We start from the raw sequence: 25,940 nt of genomic DNA, 5'->3' as shown, positions 1-25,940 counted from the left end.
ATTTTGAGTTGAGCTGTTATATAACCTCAGGAAGACAGATGAGATTCCCAGTGGAATTTGTGGGGGGAAGTCCCAGCATTCAGTGTGTCTTCAGCTAAGTCTACTGACTTTTACACTGGTAATATTTGTTTGAAAAACAGTATTTATTGCAGTAATATTAATTGTGAAGTGATGAAGTAAGCAACCTCTAATTTGCAAGTCACGGTCACAATGCATGTGCTGCTTGCCCATTTGAGCAAAGTCCTGTGTTTACTTTGGCTGTTCCCTCGCACTCCTCCCCCTTCTGAAAAACAGACAGATATGTGTCTTGTGGGCATTTGCCCTTTTTTTCACTGTCTTTAGTCTCACGCACACAGGTATATTTACAACCATTGTAATGAGAGTGGTGGCGTGCGAAGCCACTTGTAATAGGAAACCAACACCCTTCTCTTCGGAAAGGGTTGATAACATCAAACCAACGGTGTAATGCAAGGAATTTTAAACTTTGGTTACAACATGCTTCAGGAATGATTTTCATTGAGCAACTGTTGCACCGGTTTTGATAATGTCAATGTTTCCTTTAAGTACTATAAAGTAAAAAAGGAAGGTTTGTGAAGAATCTTGGAAAGCAAGGAATTTAAGCTTTATGCACCGCAAACGGCACAAAGATACTCTTTTGTTGGGGAGTTGGTTGTGTTTCGCTGCATTTTCATTTCTCCACAAACAGGGAAGGAGACCCACTTTCACAAACTGGAATGACCACTTCTTATAAAAAGGAAAAAAAGGAGAGGGACTATCAGGGGCTCCTTTTAGCATTTGTGAAGAAGGGAGGTCCTTGCTCACTGAGGTTTTGGTGGGATTGAGTATGGGTGGGCTGGTTTCTACAGGCCACTTGAGGGGCTATTTCTTCAAAAGAGAACAGTTCCAGGGAGAACTGTAAAAGCTGTGTTCTGGGCCGATTGTGCAGAAAAAAATAAGGAAAAAAGGTGCCTTTTTTTTTTTCTTTTTTTAATTTCTCCACAGCTTTTTCACATTTGTTAGGAGCATTGCTGCTTGTTGGGAGTATTGCTGTAAAGTTCCTTCAGATGATATTTGCTATCCTGACCCCTTTAACTCCATATCTGCCTGCACTGTTGAAACAGATGACACATCAAAAATCAGCTTAGTCACAGAAGACACATACATTCTTTGCTCAGTTCTGAAAATGTAGAGACCAACAAAAGTCCTCATTTGGAGGCAGGAGGGGGCGGGGGCAGAGTAGAGATGTTTTCAGTTGAACGTTTACAGTTTTAACGGTATTCTTAGCAAGCCTGTGAGGCGTGTGCGATGTAAATGTTGTCACACCCACCAGCCCGTGAAGGTCCACTACAGGGTCACTATATAAGGAAAAATATCTGTAACTGTGCGGACTGAGCACATCAACTCCCCATGTGGCTGGATCAGTCTCCTTTTATAAAAATAAAATATCAGACAAAGAGGAGCAAAAGATCAACATGAGGCTGTGCAGAATCACTATTATCCTTCACATTAAAATAAATTGTAGACCAGATAATTGTTAAGCACTGAAAAACTTTCTATCCATGGCCCTCTTTCTTTATTTACCAAAGTGACAAGTTTTAAACTTAATGGATTAGAGCAAAAAAAGCAACACTGAAAATTCCCAACAGTCTAAACAGTGCAGTCTAAGTATGGCTGTTTCCTCTCCCTCAAATAATTCACCGTAGAAAGTTGTGCAAAAGCTAACCTGTTGGATTTGTAGAAAAGCTTTTAGGTTAATAAGGCCACCAGAAGAATTAAACCATTTAGGAATTTAACACTGCTGTGCCACGTGCATAAAACACTCACAGTGCCTCTTTCTGTCACACACCGTAATCCTGCTGCTGTCTGATAGCTACAGTTGTATCATAAAATCAAAGTGAAGTGGACTGCTATCAACACTTGTTTGGTAAGTATGAGGCAGCGATTGTAGGCAGATGTTTCAAGACCAAAAGAGAGGTGAGATCCTGAAGTAGTTACATCACCTACCTCCCCTTTTAGAGACCATTCAACCTGACATGCTTGAGTTAGAGCAGCAGAGGAAACAAAGGTGGAGTATAGAAAAAAAAAACACCTCATTTATACACTTTCTAATCAGTCTTTTCTCCACAAAGCGATCAATCAAACTACTACAGAGTTTGTACAATGCTAACACCATGACACAATCTTTACTTCACAAATAGTACCAGCCCTCTTTTGTAAATGCTTCTCATGTTCTGTTGAATGTAAACTGACTTTAACCCTTCGCTGTCCTGATATCAGGCTGCCGAGAACCTGTAAAGATACAATACATAAAGAAACAAAAACAGAACGTAACTGGATGGGTCCTGCAAAAAACAAATGAATAAAATAAAAACTACTCCCAAAGGCAACAATATGTTGACATTTTAAAAGACATTTTACAAGCCTGAGAACAAGATGAATGTCATATTTGATCTGCTGAGGCAGAATACGTCTGACCCTGCGTGTTCAGAGTGCCCCCCCCCCCCCCCCCCCCCCCCCAATGTGGGCCGTGGCGATTTGATAAGACTGTACAGATTGCTGTGATGTGTCAGGGTCTATGCATGGACTGATTATTGAACTGCCTACAAGGCACAAACTCAGGAGCCCAAGGAATCAGAGAAGCCCCTTATTCTTAGTCCAAAACTGTACGATGCATCCCAGAGAGAGAGTGACCCACAGAAAAACCAAATGTGACACAATAGCCACTTTAAATTAGTGTGATGTAACATAAATGAGACCAAATTAAATACATATGAAAATGAAAAGGTACCACAAGTAAACAAACAAATAAAACAAAATGATCAACATAGATAAAAAAAGAGAAAAATTAGATAAAAGGGACCAACATGGGAAAAAAGTGTAAAATAATCAAAGTGAACTAACAAAAAAGACGTGAGGCAAAACCTCTGTACAGTAAGTTTTCGAAGACACAAAACAATCACAAATTGTATCTGTGTGGTTTGTGGTTGTTCTGTGTCTGTTTCAGTCTCTGTGTCATTGTCCACTGTAGGAAAAATGAGTCGACAAATCTATTCAGTTTTTCCTCTTGATAATGCCCTTGGAAATGAAAATCAATCAAGAGTTTCCTGAACATTTGACATACGCAACTGCAGGATGGTTTGCCTTTATCTTGCACTTAAGTTTTCTGCCATAAGACAGCGTGGAGATTTACCCCCCTGAAGGACTTATACACGCTGACAAACCAGATGGTTTGCTACACTGAATTCTCTCATGATTCCAATCTCGCAAATCTCCCAAGAATTGAGCTGCCTTGCAAGTTAAGTAGTTATAGGGCTTGCACAGTAAGAAACAGAAAATAGGCATGTATGAGTTTAATTTGGAGAATATTTCTTAAAACTTAACAACTGTCAGTTTGTAAAAGCAGGTGCCTTTCACCCACATTGAGGTGAACAAAGATCAGTATTTTTGTAATGCTTTTGCACTGTCATGCTGATTGTTGGAAAAGTGCAAACAGACCTTGTCCGCAGGTCTCATTTATCACCAATCCACAGCACATCTCTCTGTGTCTGTCGCCACAGCAAACCGGCTAAAAGTTCTGCATCATCTTTATCAGGCTTGCAAATGTTCCTTCTTCAGTAGCTTGATGCTGTCATATGAGCTCATGCATTTTTCATCTTGTTAAACCCAAATTTCAAATTTGTAGGCTCAGTTATTTGTGTTCTATCAGTTTGCTGATAATTTAATGAGGTTGTGAACTCTTGACCTCATTAGACAGTGTGGTTGCACCATCGTATCTTGCTAGCCAGTTAGTCAAAGCTGTTCTCAATCTGTGACATAGCCTTATCAAGTGGCCGCATCACATTAATCAATTTAAATGTGTTGTAACCTGCTGGCTGAAATCCACTTTGTGTGAAAGGTTAGTGGCAGCCTGATATGCATTTAGAGCATACTAACATACCACGAAAGCTAACTGCAAACATGCAGCTCATGTCAACTTCAGCAAAGATTGATGGATGCAGGTTTCAGCTAACAGAAGGTTTAAATATTTAAGCTCGGCAGAACCCATAAAACACTAATTGGAGAAAGGGGGTTCAAAGTAAGTTATGTGTACTCTGGACCTTTCTTTCTCCAACTGAGGTACTTAGATTACATGTGATTGCATCTTTCCTTGATGGACAGTTATATTGGGGGTATTATCAAATCAGTAAAGTTTTTGTACTGAACTCTGGTCTTCTTATCAGTGTTTCCACCATCAGTTGGGGTCAATTAATGGGGTAAAGTTACAAAGTACATTTACTCAACCACATAACTGGCATTTTAAGGTAAATGCAGTTTAAGTGTTTCCATTTTATGCTAAATCTCTGAATGAAATATTGCTTTTTATGCCCCACTACATTTATTAGACAGCTTTAGTTACTGTTTTAAGTCTAGCTGGGGGAGGAGAAAGACGTTTGAAGCCAATCCAATTTGATCTTGTCATCAGTGTTTTTACAGATCTAACGGCCATCAATCAATCCAAATTATTGCGCAGTGGGATGTTTGTACGTGTAGCTGCTCGCATTAGTCAAATGTTATCATCTTAATTTACTGCTAAGGAACTCTAGCACACTCGACCACACAATGTGTTCATCTCACAGCTTAACTGTGGCAAAGACAAATATGTTTGGTTTTATTCCTCCGTGAAGTTAATAAGACCAACAGATCCAAACGTCTAGGAACACGGAGCATTCACAAAGATCACTGTGTGATATCAAACAACACATCAGTGGGTTTCTACCTCAGCACAGATGAAGATTAAGATCAGAATTATTGGTCATGCATATATGCATACACATGAAATTTGTCCTCCGCTTTTCACCCATCCAGGTTGGCACCTGTTGGCACACACATGCACAGGGTCACACACTCAGAGACAGATGCCAACCTGGAGCGGTGGGCAGCCATTCACAGCACCCGGGGAGCATGGGGGTACGGTGCCTTGCTCAAGGGCACCTCGGCCATGACAAGGAGGTGGACTGACACCCCTCCAGGTATCAGTTCCACCAATCTTTGAGTGGCGAGAGTGGGAATCAAACCTGCCAAGCTTTCGGTTATTGGACGACCGACTCTAACCACTGAGCCACGGCTCGTGTTAGGCAGCAGTTCATATACAGCACAATTTTATCACAGATGTTAACCTTACACCGTTTAGTCACCGTACAATAGGGCCTTAACATCTATCAAAACACTGATAACAAGATAAATTAAGGGTAAAATATGGTTACAATTTAAAGATGAGCTGTAGTGTCAGTCATCTGCCAATTGCTGATGATGATTTTTAAGAATGGTTTGTGTGAGATTCTTTTTGTGAGACAGTAATTTGACATAGTAGGCTATGTGTGAGAATGGTATTCTTATTCTGGATCTACATAGATTATCACGAGATGGATTTTACAGAGTCAACCAAGACGTTTTTATGTAAACCACACTGAAGGCAGTTTCTGCGAATTGTCCCAAATGAGGATGAAAAAGATCATTCTCATCAAAAAAAATTAATTAATTCTGCTTTGAAACCTTACTTTTATTGAATTTCTTGGTATACGTTAAACGTTTGAAAGAGTAATGTCTCAAATACATGATGATCGACTTGGATATGTGTGAGGTCAGCTAGGAAGCCATATGTGACATTACAATTGAATTGTATGCTTCGCCCCTTTATTGAGTAATTTCAACGTTACACCACTTCACAAATTAACGTCTTGATTTCAAGGATAGACTAATAGGCGTTGCTCATCAAGATATTTCCATCCAATAATCCCAGAGTCATACAAACACGAAAAGAAAACACGTGCTTTAACTGATTGAATAAAGCAAATGGCTTTGCTCTGTGTATTTCTGAAAGCTTTAAGGCATTTCTTTTTCCAAGAAATGCCTTTTCTTTTTCCAAACAGATTTTTACAAACTTTTTGAAATCCAACACGACCAAGATGGATGTGGAAGGAGTACAAGCGAGACATCCTTCGCTGAAACTAACTGCAACTTTACTCTTTTGCATTAAGTGAGATTCTTGGCTGGAACCACAAGATGGCGCCAAAGTCACACGGATCCCTACATTCCTGCGTTGTCCCCTGCGGAAAAACTCAGAACCTTTCTACAGCTATGAGCACCGTGTTTGACCTTTTGCTGATCTGTCCCGGCGTGGTCAAGTCTGCCATATCACCCGCTTCCAAAAGTAACACTCACCATGATGTTTTCATTAGCCTGTGATTGAAGCAGCCCCGACTACAGGGATGAGTCTGCAAGCTGGACTAATTCATTGTATGAATTTAGAAAAAGTGACAAGGTTTTGATGCAGACCTAAAAAAACACAAGGATCACGGCAGTATTGTGAGTTTTTTTCTCTCTCATGAGTTTAGACTTTAGGAAGACATCCCCGTCTTCTTCATATCAGTAAATCACTTGTTTGCACGGTACCCGCCTGCGCGTTTAAAGGGTTAAAAACCTGGACGCGTTGCTGACCGAAAAAAAAAAAAACGGATAACAGTGACATCAAGCCTCTTACTTATCTCTTAAATGAAGAGAGTGAGACTTCAGAGGTAGATGTGTAGGTCTTGGCTCTGTGAACGGATGCGCGTCGACCTTGGAGTCTCCAGGCGCGCAGCGGAGGATTTTGCGCACTGAAATCAAACAGAGCTGAAGAGCGCACTCAGTGAGCGGACTGCTCTCTGTCTGACTGCAGTGCTGGCTCCGGGATAACGGCTCTCTGCGCACGCCGACAACTTCATGCAAATGTTGCTCCGGATTATATAGGAGAATACATAGTGTATTCGGGCTGGCTGGGTTTGAAACTTAGAGGAGTGACTGTAGACGTTGCATCTCGTTTGTAGAGTCCCAGCCGCGCAGAGGAAATTCCTCCCAAACACCCTGAGACACGGAGACGTTTTGAGGGGTATTTTAGAACTCTTTGCCGAAAGTGGATTGAACAAGGATGATTCCAGCGTGAGGTATTGCCTTTGCAAAACAGTAAGGAAAAGTTGATTACATCGATAAGAATCAAATGCCCCAAATGATCGGGTTCCTTCTAAATCTCACACTGGGGGTTTGAAGTGGTTTAACGAGGTAATTGTCTCCACTTTACTCGCAGGTGATCACAGCGATGTTTGAGCGGCATGTGCTTCTTCACTTCCCCAAGTCTCCCAGAGAGGATTTAACCGCCGTTCATCGTGAATAAACCGAGAAGTCCTTGAAGATGAGTGCCCTGCAAACATTCTTGTTGTTTGTCCTCCTGCACCAGGTGAGAGGGTTGAATGCCAGGAGGCTGATTGTGCAGAAATATGTATGTGGAAGAAGTGTTTATTGTTATTATTATTATTATTATTATTATTATTAATATTATTATTATTATTATTATTATCCTAAAAATATCTCGCACTCAATGTAGAGCCTATTTTAAACTAATAACTAACCCGGTTTATGTGTTCGGTCATGTTGTAGTTCTGCATCATACAGATGAACTTATCTTCGTATAAAACAACTCCTCATTTCAGGCTCACAGGGTTTAGTGGCTCTGACTTTTTTTTTTTAATTGCTTAAAATGAAGCATTTCTCAAAACCTTCCCAATTATGGTAGTCAGGTAGGCTTTTAAAAGAAAAGTTTGGGGGAAAAAAACCATTTCAGACCAGCAGACTACTTATTTTCCAAGATAGACTCCATAATGTGTGTTTTATATAATGCCCATTTAAATACCTTAATAGCATATTTAACTTAAATTCAGAAAATCAACGTCAAGATGACTGCAATATTTATTTAATGGAAAAATGGAGATAATGGTATTGAGCAAATAAAATCAATGTAGTCTTGGCTTGCTCAGTGTAGAAATAGTTTCTATAAAAGGTGTTTAATTAATTCATTTTTTCTGGCTTAACCAAAAATTCCCTTTCTTAATATGTATCAGGGGGCGACCAGTATGTTTTATTTTGTTTCCAGGCGCAAACAATGTTTGACCTGCAAGTTGAACCTCTAACATCTGTTCAATTAATTTTACTCCTTCAAAAATGAGGCCAGGGTTTAAAAAAGCGGCTCAGGTTAGAACAATAGATGAAAATGGCAGATTTATTGTATAACTTATTCGATGATCATGTCTCTATAAATATGTAGAAAATTATTTTGTCTGCCAAAAAAAGTGATGGTGTTAAGCTTCTGAACTTTAATCTCCCACTGGTGTATTATTTTTTTATTTTTTTTATTCTTTATTACAGTAAGCGCTTTAAAGAAAGATCATGGTCTTCGGGGAAATTTAAAGGTCTTTGTCCACTTTGATCAACATCTGCTGATGTTGTCCTCTCTTGCTCTCCGTGTTTTTGGGACGCATTGTGGGTTTTATCGTGATTATCCCTTTCAATGATCAGACTTGAACAGAAAATGCCATGTGATTGAAGAAGTTCTTCACATCTGTGCTCAATCCTCAAAGCGGGCTCCTTTAAAGATAGCCTTAAACTGTGCAGCTGCGGCAGCAAAGTGCTGTCTGCTCTGTTGTAATCAGCACTGTGTCTGTTGGGAGCTGTGCCTCCTGAGAGAAAGAGGCAGGCTGCTTCCCTGGAGAGGGTCTCTTTATATGCCTCAGCGGCTTCCCTCCCAACACACCCCCAAATGTCTGACTGGGGGACATATCAGCCATTATCAATATTGTCACATGTTCACAGGCTGAAAAATGCAACGGTATCAGGCTGATATTAACTAAAAGCATAAAACGAGCACCGCAAAACCTCCTGCGCTCAGATGAAGCTATCCTTTTCTTTAGCTTAAAAGAATCTCAGGTAAAATTGGAGGTGCCTGATGGCAGCCGAGCCAACGGGATACAAATTTGATATAAAATGTTAAATCTCCAGGTTCCGTGTTTTGAAGCAGCCAAATCATAAACTCACACAAAAACACTCCTCTCTTCCTCTTAATACACACACACACACACAGTCAAGCTAAAAGGAAAAACACTTAGTACACAAATCAAGTGGGGAAAATGTAACCCCAGCCGGAGCATCTGTGCCAAACCCCAGGGACAGATAAGAGGGTCAAAGCCATCCTGGGAGAATCCATTCTACCCCTTGACATCTGCTGCAGTTATCCTCCATGCAATGACAGCAGAACAATGTAGATGAAGGCGAAATATGTTTGAGCACCCTGCTCCCTGCCATCTCCCCTCTGCCTGCCCTGCCCTTAGTGTCTACTCCCACAGATTGCAAGTAAGGAAAAGTGGGTTTTTCCAACTCCGCTCTGCATCAAGTGTGAGAAGATGTTGACGAAGACTGTTACATCTTCATATCGTATTGCCCTGGTAAGAGTAATGTGACGACAAAGCGTCGATGTGGCCCATGCTGAAAGGATCAGCGGCGGTGTTAAATGAGAAGCAACCTTCTCTGTCACCAGAAATGAACAGCCCCACCCCCTCCTTCTCCAGGGTAGGACCAAGCAGAGAAGCAGCAAGCATCTTAATAGAAGGGTGTGTCGCAGCATGAGACTAAGCTGAGCTGGATACGAGCAGGCCGAGAGCATTTTGGACTCCGGATCATACCATGCTCCGAGTTTATCCTTGCAACTTTGATGTGCGGTAATTAAAGAGATTACAAGTGATTTCTAGAAGGATTTGGCGTTAATTCTCAACTTTATTCATCAAATTGAACTCGCACCATCATTCACAAGAAATGATGAAACATTTTTGAAAAAGATGGATGCGATTCGATTTCATCTTTGCCACTACAAATGTAATTTTTAAACCTTTCCCCACACTTGTGTTTTTTCTCTGCTGTGGCAGAGGGAGACGGCGATGCTCTATGCAAAGTCAGAAAGGGCTCTGGCAAGGACAACAGTTTTATCCTCGTCTTCGTAACAATACGCAAATTCTACACAAATTCCCTCTCTAAGGACTCTTTCACTCTTCTCCCCTTCCCCATGCTCAATTAGGTTTGCTTTTATTATTTATTTATTGTATATCTAAAGGCAACTAACACTGGGAAGTGTAATAAAATGTACAGTTGGGGGATTAGGAGCAGCTCTTTAATCTCACGCTCCTGATAATACTGCATGGGCTGATTGATTAGTTTTTCAGGAAGCTTATGTCAGAAAAACCTAATCCGTCTTTGGATTGTGCCAGCCTTGTAAGGTTTTCCGCGCTGCCACTTTATCATGGCGGCGAATTACAGAGCTGCTGGGCTGTGATAAGGTCCTCGTCTCTTTTACAGACCCCACCGCCCAACCCCTCTGCACACACACACACACACACCCACACACACACACCCTTTCCCTCTGGACAATAAAAAAAATTGTGTTTATATTCTTTACATCCCTGCTCTGCCTGGTCTTCACATCAACCTCTCCCAGGATTTGCCTTGTAAGAAAGAGAGGAGAGAAAAAAAAGAGTGGAACTTAAGTCTTCAAAAAGCCACCAGAGAAATTGGGTAGAGAGAGAGAAAAATATGAGAGAAAATGGCAGGCAGGCCGGTGGAAATTTCTGTCGAAGTGATTAAAACGTGGATTGACAGAGTGAAGGGTGGCTTCTATGCATGTGCTGCCTTCCAGGAATCATTTTTGGAGCTTACATGGTGGTGATGTGTATCTGTGCTCATATTGGGGTCACAATCTCTCCAGCCAGAAGGCTTGACTAGATAATCCCTCATAAACAATACCGTCCGTGGCATTTGCCATCCTCAGCCTGTATGTTGTCTCAGACCTCTGAAGGAAAGGTTGTTATTTCTGATGGTGAAATCCCTCAAATTTAGCCTGCAGCCACCACAGGTTGTTCTGACTGTACTAAGCCCATCAAGCTGTTCCTTTTCCAATCATCAGTCATAACTGTGTGTATGGGCAATAAATCCATGATAAAGGTCCTGAAATGAAGAAAGGGAAGCTCCAAATGATTGATTGCTGTGACAGAATTGCCATTTGTGTTGGAAGCTGGATGTCCCATTAGACACTTAAGTCAAACAGTTATTAACAGCGTGATTACCCTCCCGATTGCTGCTCTCGTGATGTGAACGGTTCAGGTTGAAGTGAAGTGGTGTTGGTGCAGGACACATTATATTAAATATGTTGCTGAGCTTCCTGATCTCAGTCCACAGCTATGAATTTTTACGGGCGACGTGCAGCCCGAGGCGATGTTAAATCGGGACGCTCTGGTCCCTTATAGCACCGTCATCCCTGCTCTGCAATATCCGAAACACAACAGCGTCCTCTGATGCACATCCTTACAGGTTACCAGACTGCTGGGTCCATTGCTTTCTCATGCTTTGCAGCAACAAAACAAAACGTGACATCACATGCAACTAAATCAGCTCAGGAGGGTGGAACAAGTGCCGCCTTTTTCTCATTATTTCTATTACATTACGATTACAGTTTGTCAGTTACCAAACTGTACTCACTCAAAACCATCATTCAAACAAGTAAAGTTTCTGCTTTTTACACTCCGACACCCAAAGTTATTAATTACCACCTGGTTAGCTCCTGAAGAAGGCAATCACACACATGTCAGAGCTCAGGAAAATGATTGACCTCTTTAATTAAAACTGTATGGCTTTCCTGTAAAAGGCAAGTGGTGACAGCTTCAGAATAAGTACAATAAATCTTCTCTCTGATTTTTCTTATTTTTGCATTTCCTCCTGCCTCTGAGCTTTGAGGCCCTTTCTTTTCAGCTCGTCATTTTCAGCCCTAACAAAGTGCTGTCAGCTCCCCCCTGTCTTTGTATATTTCTTGTGATGTACCTGTCTTCAAAACTACTCGGAGAAAAAGGGAGCAACGTCTTGCCAGCTCTTGTTTCTTCTTCAAAGGGAGCTGTTTTCTGTGAAATCAGCCGCGGTGCAATCAGCTTTGAGAATGGAAACATTTGCTCTGTCAAATTTGGTGGACGCGTGTTTGAACGAATCAAGAAAAAAAAATGTGTTTTTGAATTAAGCTCCTTTATCATTTCCAGCACAGATTTAAAGAGAAGAAAATGCTAAATGGTAGTTCTCTCCCTGTCTCACACACACACTCATACTAAAAAAACAGCTCAGTGAGAAAAACATTTAGATTATGTCTTAAGCAGAAAAACTTAAAACCAGAGCCCTAAAGAGGTTATTTAAGAATAACACAGCATTCCTCCTCTTGTATTAGCTGAGGACTTTTACAGCACATTTATCATTGTTGTGAGGTGTTAAAACTTGTCCAGAGAAAGATAATTACACAGTCCTATGTGCTTTGTGGTATTATCCTCCCCAATCCCTGCTATCAGAAATCCGGAGGTGTGCGGCAGGTGTCAGGAGCCAGCACAGGAGTTGGTGCTTTGACCATGTAAGGGGATTATGAAAGTGATGATGTGTTGAAAGGTAACGCCTGCCTAAAAGTGAAGTGTGCAGGGCTTTGCTGCTGTCGTATGTGGCAGGTGCTGAGATAACACAAGTATCCAGATTACCTGGAGGCCCTCGTCCCCGAGGCTCCGCTTCCTCTCTCTTCTCTCCTAGTGGGATCTTTGTTAACACTTTCCAAACACCTGACAGCATCGCTGCATGTAAATCTTCCACACTGAGCTATGCTCACTAAGACCCTATTTTCACCCCCAGGCCTCCCGCAGTCAATTCACAAATTGATGGGAACAAGGATAACTTTATCTGTGTCTATAATGCAGCAGAACAATTTATATTTTAATCCTTTTTCATGCAGGCAAGATTATTTGAGTCGACGGTACACTGTAAAAGTTGCTTCTTTCTTTCCTTTCTTTTTTAACATTGCATTTAGTCAGACTTCTTGGTGCTTGTAAATAAGGTCTTAATGTATTGGTCACATTCTATTCACTTTCACAACCATTAAATTGCTTTAGTGGGTTTCCTTACCTTAAACAGCTGCAAAACAATTTGGAAGAGAAATTAAATGTTGTCATACAAGAACGAGACTAAATAACAATCTGCTATATACAAATATATATGGAAATATATTTTTTTGGTTGCAGTCTATAGTTGTTGTCAGTTTCTCAACTGATTTAGTATCGTAAAAATAAGTTTAAAAAAAAATCTAAATAAGTATATGTTGCCATAAACACCCACCCTCTCCCAGAATTAAAATATTCCTTTGATATATATAAAGTATGTATAAACAGTAAAAAGTCATTTTACACAGTATAGAGACACAGTAATCAGCTGGACCTTACTTGTTTCCGACACACACACACGCACGCACGCACGCACGCACGCACGCACGCACGCACGCACACACACACACACGCACACACACACAAACACACACACACACACACACAGAGACAGACACATGTACACCCACCCCCACTGCAGTGCCCACACAGCACCACCTCCCTCCGCTCACGATGCTGTTTTCCTCTGGTCCCTTGTCTCATTCAACTCAGTTGAATAGCATTTTGCCACGACGATAGGAATACGGTGAGCGCGGGACCACCCAACCAGTTTCTTTTGGAAAGAGAAAACATCAGGCGTCCTGTTTCAAAAGATAACATAATATCTGATTCTGATGTTTCTTCAGGGTTCAAAGTTTGACATTCCATCGCAGTTACAACAACAGCAATTTGACAAGTTTTAGCTGAGACCTTTTTGGAATATTTTTATGGGAGCCTTAAAAAAAAATCTTTGCACTCAAACTCACCAGAGTCTGAGGCTCGCAGTGTCGGCCGGATGCATTTTAGGCTGCCGGTCTGCTGCCAGTGAGTTGGATGCAGGTTGTGGTTGGTTTACAAGAGGAATGAATTGGTCATATTGCAAAAAAAAAAAAAATGACGAGCTTTGCATCATGTCACTAATGGAAAAGTCTTTGAGAGAAAACAAATTACTAGAGGAAATAACTAAGGAGATGCACCTTTAGGACTCTTGGCATACAGGTGCAAAGAGACTCTCATTTGAATTCAAGCGAAGTTTGTCAGTAAGTCTGAGCAAACTGCAGGGACATTGCTTCCGCACTGCAGGAGAGGAAATTCTAAATGACTTGTTCAGTTTAGTGTATCGCTTCCTTGGGAAGGTACTCTCAAATAATATGGAATGCTTCAGTGTGAACACTCAATACCAGTACATGTTTATCAGTGTCCAAATCAGTTGAGATTGGTGTATTGTTTCAGGCAGCTCAGATCCAGAGGAAAAGAGAGGATTGTGCGATTCAGCCCGATCAGAGCAACACTGACGCTGTAAACATGATTAATAGCTCACGTCATATGATTTATGTTCACCACAGGAGGGATAAGTTACGTGCTATAATTTATGCTAATCATAGAGAAGCCGCGAGTCACACCACAAGCTGTCAGGTAGCATTCTCGCATAACGTGTGCAATAACGGCTTCACTGAATACTGTAACTACTCAACAGGAGCATATGTGTTGTACTGTTTTTGTGCTGGAATCACACATAACTCAAAAAACAAGCAGTCAGCTTATTTAGAATTTGCTAGAAAGGAGTGTTAGATTTGTTGTCTTTTTCTCCACATGAGAACATCAGATCAACACAGGACTGGTGTAGGTAGAAATAAGATGATTACTTCACATTTGACTTTGCTCCAAAAATTGAATTCATGGTAAGATTGGATTTTTAAACACTGGCAAAGACACAGAAAAAAAAGAAAAGCTGTATATAAATATGAATAAACACACTAATGCAGTTACAAGGAGATATCAATAACAAGAATTTCTTCTGATGAATAATCATGGTGAATATTCTACACAAAGCATTTGTCTGGTCTTCATATGTATCAGCTTACTCATTGCATAAGATGTCTTTTATTTTGCCTCCAAGGAGCCAAAGTTTTCTCGTCATTTTTAAAAGTGGTCTTGAACTATGTTCACCAGGCTCCTTCAAGGTTGTTCAGTTTTTTTTTTAATTGGACATTGGCTGCTTTATTGTTGATTTTCAGCAGAAATCCCTTTTCTTTTCTTTTTTTTTTGTTAAGCAACCGATCTATGAATCATTCAAGCATGAAAAAGACACCAATCTAAAGGGGTGGACCAGTGTTGTCCAGCTTATCGCAAACAGAAACAATTTGATTTCGTTGCTTAAGTTGTATCTATGAAAACTGCCATAGATATGCCAATGCCAACACAGTTTGACAGACATATTTTGCAACAAAAAGGGGATTCACAAAGAGCTACTAGCCTAAAACTTGGTATATCTCAGCATGGTGTGCCATGTGTACCTAAAACTTTTTTAAGGAAACTGAACAAGTGGAGGACAAAAGAAGAAGTGACAGACCCAAAAAACTATCTACAGCAGATGATCAGTATCTGAGAGTGATGTCTTGACACAGGACGTGAGAGATGCATCTGGACCTTCAGTTGATCCATCACTGAAACCTCATCAGAAATGGTCTCCATGGAAGGGTGGCTGTCAAGGAGCCATTCTTCAGGAAGGGAAACAGAAGAAAAGGCTGAGCTATGCCAAATGACATAGGAACTGAATTGAAAACTAGTGGCAACAGGTCCTATTGAGGGATGAATCCCCAGAGCCCGGATCTCACTATTATTGGGGCAGTGTGGGATCATCTTGACAGAGAATGAAACAACATGTAGCTAACATCCAAAAAAGAGCTTTGGGATGTCCTCCAAATAGCCTGGAAAATTGTTCCCAAAGACTACTTAAAGAAATGACAAGAAAGCTTGTCTTAGAGGGTTCAAGCTTTGTTGAAGAATACAGGTGCTCATATCAAATTACTGACTTTCAAGCTTGCATGAATAGTATAAACTTTGTTTTTGCCTCATATGCAATATTTCCATCTATGTTAGTAAGTTTTTCAACAAATCACTGTTTTTTTCCCTCCTTTTCTAACGGGATGCCTGTACTTTTGTAATCTGTGCAGTCACATGAATCATATTATTTCTTGCATCTAAATGACTTTGGTCACAGTTTTCAATGCATATTTAACATGAAATCCCATTTTCACAATTATTATTCAGTGTGTTTGTACACCACAGTGGAGTGAAGGTTAACAGATTGCCTTGTTAATAAATCAAGCTTAATTTTTTCTTTTTTTAAGTTGCTCACTCTCGTGATAGATTCTTTCCCACTTAACCACTGAGTGTCTCGATAATGCTGGCAGACTTGTTACATATTATATTTCATATCAGTGAGTGTTAAGGCTTTGAGGCTGGTCTGATGCGAGTGAACTGTGGAGACAGGAGACATTAACTCGGCCCTGGAGTCTGGTTATACAATTATATAAACAAATTGCAAAATAAATGTTTAATGGATACTGCAAATTTTTGCCACAAATGAAATCAGTTACACATCAAAATGGGAATTATAGCATGTCTAGCTGAAGGGTTATAACACTGGAAGCTGTCCCATTCTCTAAGACAGGGGTCCCCAACCTTTTCAGCACCAAGGACCGGTTTGGTTCTGCAATTTGTTCCCGCGGCCCGGTCGGGGGGGAGGGGGGGACTTTTTTTTTTTTTTTTTTGTACTTTACGTTCAACAGACATTACATTTAGCAGATGCTTTTACAAATTAGGATATGATGACAGACAGACAGTCATCATTGAAAAAAATAAACGTGCACAATCGGCCTCCTATAATGCAATCTATGCAGTTTCCAAGTATAGAATCTAGCGAGTGAAATGAAAGAATTCCCGATTTCCATGTCTTTTTAACAAAAAAAAATAAAAATAAAAAATCCCCCCCCCCCCCCCAATCTCACGGCCCGGTTTGGAATGTCTCGGTGGTTGGGGACCCCTGCTCTAAGAGGTCAGGTGTTAATAGCCTAAAGGATAATACTGGAGGGTAGCAGATATGCTGCATGCTCATGCACACACTAACCGTAGCCTTCTGTGATTGCTAAGGTGCCCCACGGTGTGGATTTGCTGTGGCGATCCACCACAGCGCTGAAGCACCTGCCATGTTTTTCCCTGGATGGCCTCTGATTAAAAGTGATGGCTCCGGAGCGTGAGGCTGTTCCAGCGATCAGAGCACCAATCTATTCTTCGGCAGGATGTAGACTCTTAGCTGTGGGCTGCCAGAGTGCCTCCGGGGCCTCCTCTCCTGGAACCGACTCTGTGTGTGAATCATTACAAATGATATGCCCCGTAACATTAGGAGGAAGATGGCAAAGGAAGGAAGGGCAGAGAGATTGCAAGCTGAGAATGGTTTTAATGTCAACTGAGCCGTTTGTCATGTCGGATGCTTGAAGGCGAGGTGCTGCAGTCAATCTGCTGTTTAATGCTAACAGCACCAGCTGAGCAGCCGACAGGTGTTGTGTTTCAGTGGTGCTGGGAAAGGCTTACAGAAGCCAGTGGTGAAGGCGGCGCCATTTTGGTGGGGTGTCCAGATTTTTACTAGGCAGAAAGGCATCAAGTTAATGAAGCTTCAGACGCAGAAAATTAGCAGAGAAATGAATTGCACCACCAAAGTGAGGTCAATTTGCACAGATAAATCCATGAAGAACAGTGGGGTGCATCATTGGAAGTGCTCTGCTTGCACCGATGAGCGGGTTAATTGCCCATTTTGTTTATTGTGAGAAAGATGCCTGAAACCAATTTTCCCCAGACGCATATACCGGCCTTATGTGGTGGAAAGGAAATCCGCTATGAAAAACTCAAAAAGATTATTTTGGCTCCCTGAAAAAAGAGACATGGAAATGAAGATTTTGCAGAGGCTGTATCTTAATTTACAAAAAAAAAAGAAAGAAAGAAAGAAAGAAAGAAAAAGGAGGTTTCTCAGGTACCAAGTGGGGAATACACTGATAACTGTGCCAGGTTGAGAAAGCTTTCCATGGTTGTCATCAAAACAGCACTGCAGCAGCATTGCCTGCGGCCAAGGACCCATCACAGGCAAGCACAATGTTGCCAGCTCCTCATCGCAAACACATTTTAACAGCATCTCTTCAGATGATCCAGAGGCCAGATGTCACCGGCTTCTTAATAACTTTCTAGAGGCTAGTTCTGGTCACTGTGGCAATTACCTTTATGTCAGGCCTCTAAAAGATATGTCTACCCATGGGACAAGCAGGCAGCCAGCTCCATAATGCTCATTACAGATGAATGTCGAGGCTGATTCATCCTGACTCACCGGTGCTCAGGGCAACGTCGGTATTTCAATATCTGAGAGATCTATGGATTATATTGATTGGCACAACATTACCTGAGACAGTCTTTATCGGTTAACAAGTGAATTTTATGCATGCTGTATTTATTGATTATTAAAGGGCCCCATGGTGCAGAAATGGTGGCAAAATAATTTAAAGCTGAAACAAACAGTCGAATACGTTTACTGTACAGAAAACTTCACGTCAAAGCCTGACGTTAGATTTTACTGTCTTCAGCATGAAGTGGTGTTGAGAAGACCTTAAAAGTAAAGGTAGTCCTTTTATGGTAATGTTATTGTGCAGTTAATCCAACAATCAAGATGCACTAACAATGAGTTTTACTTGGCTGAGAATGAGCTTCTGATGCCCATGAAATGTTACAAATAGACCTGGTAAAATTACTGCTTATCAAGTAAGATGAAAGGATAGAGATGCACACAGAGCTGCCCCAACTCTTACTCAAGCATAAATAACATTTACTTTTACCTCTTTGATATAACGGAAAGGGAAAACCTTTCTTTGACGGTTCTTTATGGATGTTTTTGAGGATAAATTTTCTAAACTGAGCTCATCTCCTCTTTATACTGGCGTTTGTACAAATGCTTGGAAATTCATGAAACCCGAAGAGGTATAGATAATTTAACTGAAGCATGTTGTCCCTAAGTCTGTGCTGGTTTTCCCCCACAGTCTATAGAGATGCAAATTAATCTAAGTTTTGAATCTAAACTGGTACAAAAGTTTAAAATCTGTATAAACGACATATGAAAAGTGATATTTATACACGTTATGTTGAGTTTCAAAGGATAAAGCAGGTACAGGCGGCAAATGGATGGATAGCATTTTTTGTAACTTTTTCCATAGATGCATGAGAAAAATGACCATTTTACAAAAGATTAGTATTAGGAGTATATAAACTTGTTGATTGGGACTTTTCACTGTTGTAAAATATGCTTTTCTGTACTCTTTGGAAGGCAAACAATGTCATGCATTTAAATTATGTCAAACATATGTCCAATATTGGAGTTTCCTGGTATCTATAAGACAAAATAGACAATGATAGATCTGTGCTAAACTAAGTTTTTTCAAAAGAACACAGATTTCTATTGGTCAAGTTTTTTCTTTTTCTTAAATCTATCTCACCAGTGTTTCACCATGAAATGTGTTAGAGCTACAGTAGTCCATAGGTACATACGTTAATGCTCAATAGATAACATCCAAAGTTGATTGATATTGATAAAAAGGTTAAAGAAATCTTAAATTACAGTACTAGTATCTCTATTGTAAACAATGCAAAATATGATAAAGCTATTGAGAAGGATATGTTTAATATTATCTGGAAATACCTGCCATTAATGATCATACTGCTCCAATGTGTCAGACTTCACAGCCATCCACCTTTATATTTACTGCTAATATACAGTACATTATATCAAATAAATAATTATCTTATCTATATATATTGCATGGCACCCTTTTGTAAGGCACATATAACATTGAGTGGTGTGGTGTATAAGTATGCGTCTCTACTGGAGTGTGTAAGGTTCATGCCTCTGTGTTTTTCCTGTGAGACATACAGGAAAAGGAAGAAGCCAAACCACACATACAGATATCTGCAAAAAGTCCCTTTACTCTGCGCTGCTCAAATGAAGTCTAGTATTTTCTGCTCCATAAGTCTGCAGTTGTTATCATAATAATGTCTTGTTTCAAGTTGCCCTGAAATGCCTCTAGCGCGGCTGTGCCGATTAAGAAATCTTAATTAAGCTTTTGTAGATTCTCCTTCATCAGACCTTGCCTCGTTTTGCACAAAAACTTGCATTGCTGTAGTCTGTTTTTAAGAGGCACCGCTTCCGCCTGAATGAACAAGGTGTGCCAGTGAGTGTGTGTTGGCGCAGAGTGCATAAAGGGAGCCAAAGCCAGTGTTTTAGTGCGAGCTTTCACGTTCCCGGTGCTTCATCTCTCTCGGGGTATTTAAGTATTAGATAGTCCCACATTGATCCGCTTGTTGTCACAGCAATTTCCCCAGTTGCTCATCATACTTAAAGTCCTCTCTCATTTCCATTATAATCATCCTAGACAAAGCTCACCTGAGATTTACACCAAAAGACAATTTGGTTTCCCCTCTGAAGCTGCGCAGCATGACAGCCAGTGTGTAATGGTTAGAACAGTTTGAGCTTGTGGGAAGATGACTACTGTATCTTGGTGGCTCACAGCAGTGAGGAAATGTTCCTGTTGGGAGCCTGCAGATTTTATGTTCAGCAGCGGCTGTTGTTGTGATGTTGTAAGAGTCCAATCAAATTAACAGCAGAGCTCACACAAGGTATTACTAAGTGGCAGCATCAGCTGGGGATACTGCCTCTGCAACTGGGCGATTAAATGTCTGTAACTGTGATGAACCACACAGAGGGACATTATTACCGTGTTCCCTCATTCATATATTTACAGGGAGCGACCATCTTAATTAAGCATTGTAAGAACTGATGGACTGGCCAGGCCATAGAAGACACATTGATTGAAGAGTGCATATCCTCTACTTTAGGCTGCTACCACACTGTAAAGAAGCTCTGATCACAAGACACACAGTTGCACGGCTTTGGATGCATGCAGCCCTTTTTTTTACATGTCAGCTGGAAATGTTTGTAAGCTTGTGACTGTGACAAAACAAATAGTGGCATACGACCTAGTTTGTTAGCTGTGTACACATGTGTTTCGGTTAGGCTTACAGCAAAATTATAATTAGTCTGGGAGTAGTGCACCGCATCTCAGTGAGAATTCAAACAGCCGCTGCTCTGTACTTTCAACATCTGCCTCTCTCAGTGATCCCTATAACAGGGCCTGGGGAAAGAGAGCACTACTAATTACTAATAAAACTAGCTAAGCTTATTGCTGTGAATTATTGCAGCTTTATCTGGAGTGGACCAGGAATCACTCCAGAAGCTAAAACAGCTTTGAGGTACGAGGAGGGCTCACAGTTTGTTGCTGCATCTGGATTAGCACTATTCATGGCATACTTTACCACACCACTACAGAGCAGTGTTTTATTGTTGGCCATCATTTCAAGATATAAAGATCTTGCTCCAATACACAGAAAATGCTATAGTAGCACTGGCCTGTCATACAAAACATACGAAAATGTATATAAATAAGAACCCTTGCTGGAGGACTGCATACTCAAAATAAGTCTTTTCATTTCCAGATGTTTCAGCTATACTTACATGTACTATGAGAGAAGTGACAGAATATCTTGAACATTTTCTGACACAGTCCAAAGCTTTAAGGCATTGGACATAATTCAGTGAATAACTCGATTACATTCCCATGTACGTACACCAGGATGAGGACAATGGTCCAATTCAAACTCTGACCAATACTTGACTCAGTTGTGCATGGAACTGTACTAGAAGTAGACTTAGTACGTTCAGTTTAGTCTTATGAATGAACAAGTCACATGTCAAAAAAATAGTGTTTAATTTTCAAATTCAAATGGTTGCGATCCTGTTACAAAAACAGATAAACAGAAGTGAAATTGAAATAACCTTCTTCAGTCTTAATTAAGACTCTTTACGTCCATCCTGTTGTTGCTAAGTGACTCCAAGGCAACGTCATTCGCACTCTTCACTGCAGAGTTGTTACCATTCCTAGCTATCACACACACACACACACACACACACACACACATACACACGCACACACACACGCACGCACACACACACACATACACACACACACACACAAACACACACACACACACACACACACACAAAAACATCCAGAATGTCCCTATAAGTTGAAAATTGTTCGGATGAACACTTTGATAGTTCTGTAGCGGTGTATTATCTACAGCAATGATAGCGAGGGATACTACTGTTGATTTTCCAAATAATACTTTATGTATAGCTATGTTCAATCCTTTGTTCTCTCTACATTTATAATACTAAATGTAAATGTTTGCGCTGTGGCAGTTTGATGAGCAGCTGATTACCGTTTACTCAGTGTTGTATCTCACTGCACTCAATAGCTGGTAAATGAGCCTCAATGACTGACACTCCAGCACTGCAATTTATATCAATCATATTGGGTGAATTTGGACTTTTTTTTTGTAGCATTTTCTCAAAAGAAGAAATACTGTAAGAAAACCTCAATTTATGGATTTACTGTGCCAAGTTAATCATGTGGCTTGCCTAAATGTCATATTTTCAAAGAACTGAGTTCTCTTTTATCATTTTATTTAAAAGTGTAACCTTTGCTCGACATGCATTTTTCAAAACGGATTCCTAAAATATCACTTTGCTATAGTTCAATTTAAGAAGTTTATCTTAACTTGTGTGACCAGAGGTTGCTCCATGCTCACTCATAAGCTTTTTTTTCCTTTTTTCCAAAAAGGTCCGTAAAAGCACAATAAACGTCCGTTTTTAAAATAATCAACTTACCGGAGTGGTTACTGGTGTGCACTGGTAATCCATATCAAATTTCGTGGCGAAAAGTTGCTTCTGTCGTGTTTTATTTGACATTTTGTACTGGATGTTCGTTGATATTACTCCGCCACCGCTAAGAAAATAGTGCGAGCATGAACGAGCTGCCAAATAAAACACGACAGAAGCAACTTTTCGCCACAAAATTTGATATGGATTACCAGTGCACACCAGTAACCACTCCGGTGAGTTGATGATTTTGAAAACGGACGTTTATTGTGCTTTTACGGACCTTTTTGGACATGCGCATGACTTGCCATTCTGAAGCAGGTTGAGAAGAATCAAAATTAGGCAAATACCGGAGACAGCAGTAAACATCAAAAAAGCGGTGAGGGGGGTTCTAAAACATTGCAGACGACTCAGAAAAGAGGCTTAATGTTGAAAATACCGCAGTTCTCCTTTAAGTGGTTGAATACTGTTTTTTTGTCTGTAGTGTTAAACTGCTGCTGCTGCATTTATGGAAAACAATTAGCACATAAGTGGAGACGGTGTCATAGCATTGTCGTACGTTAAAGATATAGCATGTTGTTTTTTTGTTTGATTTTAGGAGAAAACTGGAATTTTTACTGTTTGAAACATGTTCATCATGAAAACAGAAAGTAAAGCATTTGTGTATAGTTACCCTAATTATTGTGTAATAATCTGCAACAATTTACTGCAAAACTGTTTAAAGAAAGATTTTAATCTCGCTAAATATTACTTTTCTGTCTGCCTCTCCTCTGCTTTCTATAAAGGTCACATGCAGGAAAGTGCATGAAGAAGCCACAGAACTCATCGAGTGGAGGGACGGTGATAATGAACGGAAGATATCTCCCACGGGGGCCAGTCCACGGATTCTCAATCCCCTGCGCTTGTTTGCCAAGGGCTCTCCCGAGCTCAAGAGCAACATGAGGGAAATGACATATTTACAGAACATGGAGGACTTTTGGGACTGGTTATCAAACCAGACAGATGTTCAGGCTGCACAGGCCAGAACTAAACGCAGACCCATCGTCAAAACTGGCAAGTTCAAAAAAATGTTCGGGTGGGGGGACTTCCACTCCAACATCAAGACCGTCAAACTCAACCTGCTGATCACGGGGAAGATTGTGGACCACGGAAATGGCACTTTTAGCGTTTACTTCCGTCACAACTCCACTGGAATGGGGAATGTGTCGGTAAGCCTGGTGCCACCTTCCAAGGTTGTGGAGTTTGAGATCGCCCAGCAGTCCACACTTGAGAACAAAGACACAAAATCATTCAACTGTCGCATTGAATACGAGAAGACTGACCGCAACAAGAAGACCGCCCTGTGTGGCTACGACCCATCCAAGGTGTGCTATCAGGAGCACACGCAGAGCCATGTGTCATGGCTGTGCTCAAAACCCTTCAAAGTCATATGCATCTATATAGCCTTTTACAGTGTGGACTATAAACTGGTCCAGAAGGTATGCCCCGACTACAACTACCACAGTGACACACCTTACTCGTCCACCGGGTGACCTATAGCTGTTGACAGTATATATCAGCCTTTTGTTTCATCTCCAACTAATGTAAAGCGCTAAACTATACCTAAAAAAAACCTGAGAAATGTTGCAGAAAGTGCAACTCATGAAGGCACACACACAATTGGTGAGATTTGGCAAAACTTTTGTAAATACTGCTCATGTAAACAGACAACACCTCAGATAGTTAGGTGTCCAGGGACTCGCTTTTAGGGGCTGACATGAGATTCAGAGCTAGCTACCAACCCTGGGTGGATCCTCTTCATCACAACAGCACATGTTCGCTCTAAACCAACGCTACAATTACCATGTATCCAGATGTTTTCTTCAAGGCTAGGCTATAGGCGGGTAGCTGCACCAATTGGAAGTGCATTGCTTGCTCCTGTCAGTGCTGCAGTAATGCTACGTTAATAATTCACAATATCCAAATGTAACGTTCAACAGGGCAAGAACAAAAGATTTCCTATTTGGAACATCACTACATCTTGAATGATTAGTAAAAAATTGATCTGGTCATTACTTCCAAAGTGGAACTGACATCTATTTGTACCCGTTAACAGAACACAAACAGGAAAGTCTTATTTGAAATGAGTTTAATAAATTGGTATATTCGAAGCTCTGCATAATTAGATTTTTTATTTTTTAATCTGTCATCTTTCTCATGTAGGGAATAGAGTAAATTGATTGATTCAACCTAAATTGGCCCATAACAAAATGAATTGATCCAACAAATCTAATTTAAGAAACCCAAGAGCTTGATCGCAAATGACCACACACGTGAGAAAGCATCCATGTGCAACGTGGCTGCTGCCGTGCTCACTCCTTAAAACGTGCCGGTTTCTTGCAGCAAACATAAGGCATGAGTGTGCTGAACCAGTCTGAAATCCAACATCTGTGTTTGCAGGATGCACTTTGAGGCATCAGCCTGCCGCGCAAGCCGCGCAGTGGATTAATGTGTCAGGAGAGGTGTGTGTGTGTGGGGGGGGGGGAGCAATAATTGCAGGACAGGTGGATTTAGTGAGTCTGGCAGACAATTATCAGCACTTTGTCATGGTCCCCCCACCAGCCCTGACATTACCTGTCTTTAATAGGCTTTAATTAGCCTGGGAAATTTCATTTACCAAGAGTGGAGAAACTTGAAGGTAGAGAGAGAAAAAAAAAAAGGAAGAAGTACAGAATCTGTCTGTAATTTTAATGAGAAGTGGGAATAAATTTGAAATATCAGGCTTTTCCCCAATTGTACAGCAAGCTTAAGCTGACTGACTTTGTGTACAAGTGGATGACATCCAGTCTTTTAGTACTTGGTGTAATGTGCTTTGACCTAGCAACCACTAAGGATGCTTTAAAAGGTTTTGTTGAAAACCCATCTCTGCATTAAATGCCGTAGATTGTGTCGTTTGCACATATCCCTGGTTTTTAGGTTAGGGCATGTACCACTGTTGACACTGCAATTTATTCTGTCTACACAACTTTATTTGGTGTATCTCATGTCTTTTCTCATCAGCTGTAAATGATTCTGTCACCTTGTTCACATGAGGTGATGTGTATGATAAATCAAGAGTTGATCTATGTTGATGTTTTAGTTTTCTTCCTTTGTGCAAACGCTGTGTATCAATGTGTAACTCAAAAACCAAAAGAGTTCAGAGTAAATTATGTCAATTTATTCAAGTTTTTCCAGAGAAATGTATCAATATGTACATTCTTCCTTCTTTTTGGTGTTTTATCAGAAATGTCAAGTAGATGTCAGATTTATTGCTTATGGTCAAAGATCGCTTCGATTCCCCATTACTGTAATTTCAGATTGTTCTTGTTTTGATTTCCTGCTTGCTTAATCTTGTTTAAAAATGTTCTCCCTGTAAAATAGGAATAAGAGCACATCTGTGTGTTGTGTGATTACACATGCTCATTTTGGAATATTTGCTTTCAAATGAAGTTTGTTTTGTTCAAATGTAATAGTAAAGATCAATTTTGGTCTTTATG

At 40.5% G+C, this 25,940-nt stretch overlaps 1 protein-coding gene across 2 annotated transcripts; it reads left to right on the top strand.

Annotated features, from left to right (window-relative positions):
- The first annotated feature begins 42 nt into the window (after window positions 1-42).
- On the top strand, window positions 43-24,923 carry nxph2a (neurexophilin 2a). Of its 2 annotated transcripts, none has more exons than XM_075478755.1 (3): window positions 43-118; window positions 7,103-7,252; window positions 23,211-24,923. In XM_075478755.1, the coding sequence occupies exons 2-3, from the start codon at window positions 7,208-7,210 to the stop codon at window positions 23,955-23,957; spliced, it is 792 nt and encodes a 263-aa protein (XP_075334870.1). In that variant the 5' UTR covers window positions 43-118; window positions 7,103-7,207; the 3' UTR covers window positions 23,958-24,923. The 2 variants fall into 2 exon arrangements, with proteins under 2 accessions (XP_075334870.1, XP_075334869.1); XM_075478754.1 differs by lacking the exon at window positions 43-118 and adding an exon at window positions 6,575-6,981.
- The last annotated feature ends 1,017 nt before the right edge of the window (window positions 24,924-25,940 follow it).

This window comes from Odontesthes bonariensis, chromosome 12 (genome assembly GCF_027942865.1).
Source record: "Odontesthes bonariensis isolate fOdoBon6 chromosome 12, fOdoBon6.hap1, whole genome shotgun sequence".
Lineage (NCBI taxonomy): Eukaryota > Metazoa > Chordata > Actinopteri > Atheriniformes > Atherinopsidae > Odontesthes > Odontesthes bonariensis.
Note: the sequence above shows the minus strand (reverse complement) of the source record. Positions and strands in the feature narration are given on the sequence as shown.

Excerpts from the sequence above, each read along its gene's own strand:
- nxph2a (XM_075478755.1), top strand. The coding sequence starts at position 7,208 with ATGAGTGCCCTGCAAACATTCTTGTTGTTTGTCCTCCTGCACCAG. Across the intron at positions 7,253-23,210 it reads TGTTTGTCCTCCTGCACCAG|GTCACATGCAGGAAAGTGCA; the intron begins GTGAGAGGGTTG and ends CTTTCTATAAAG.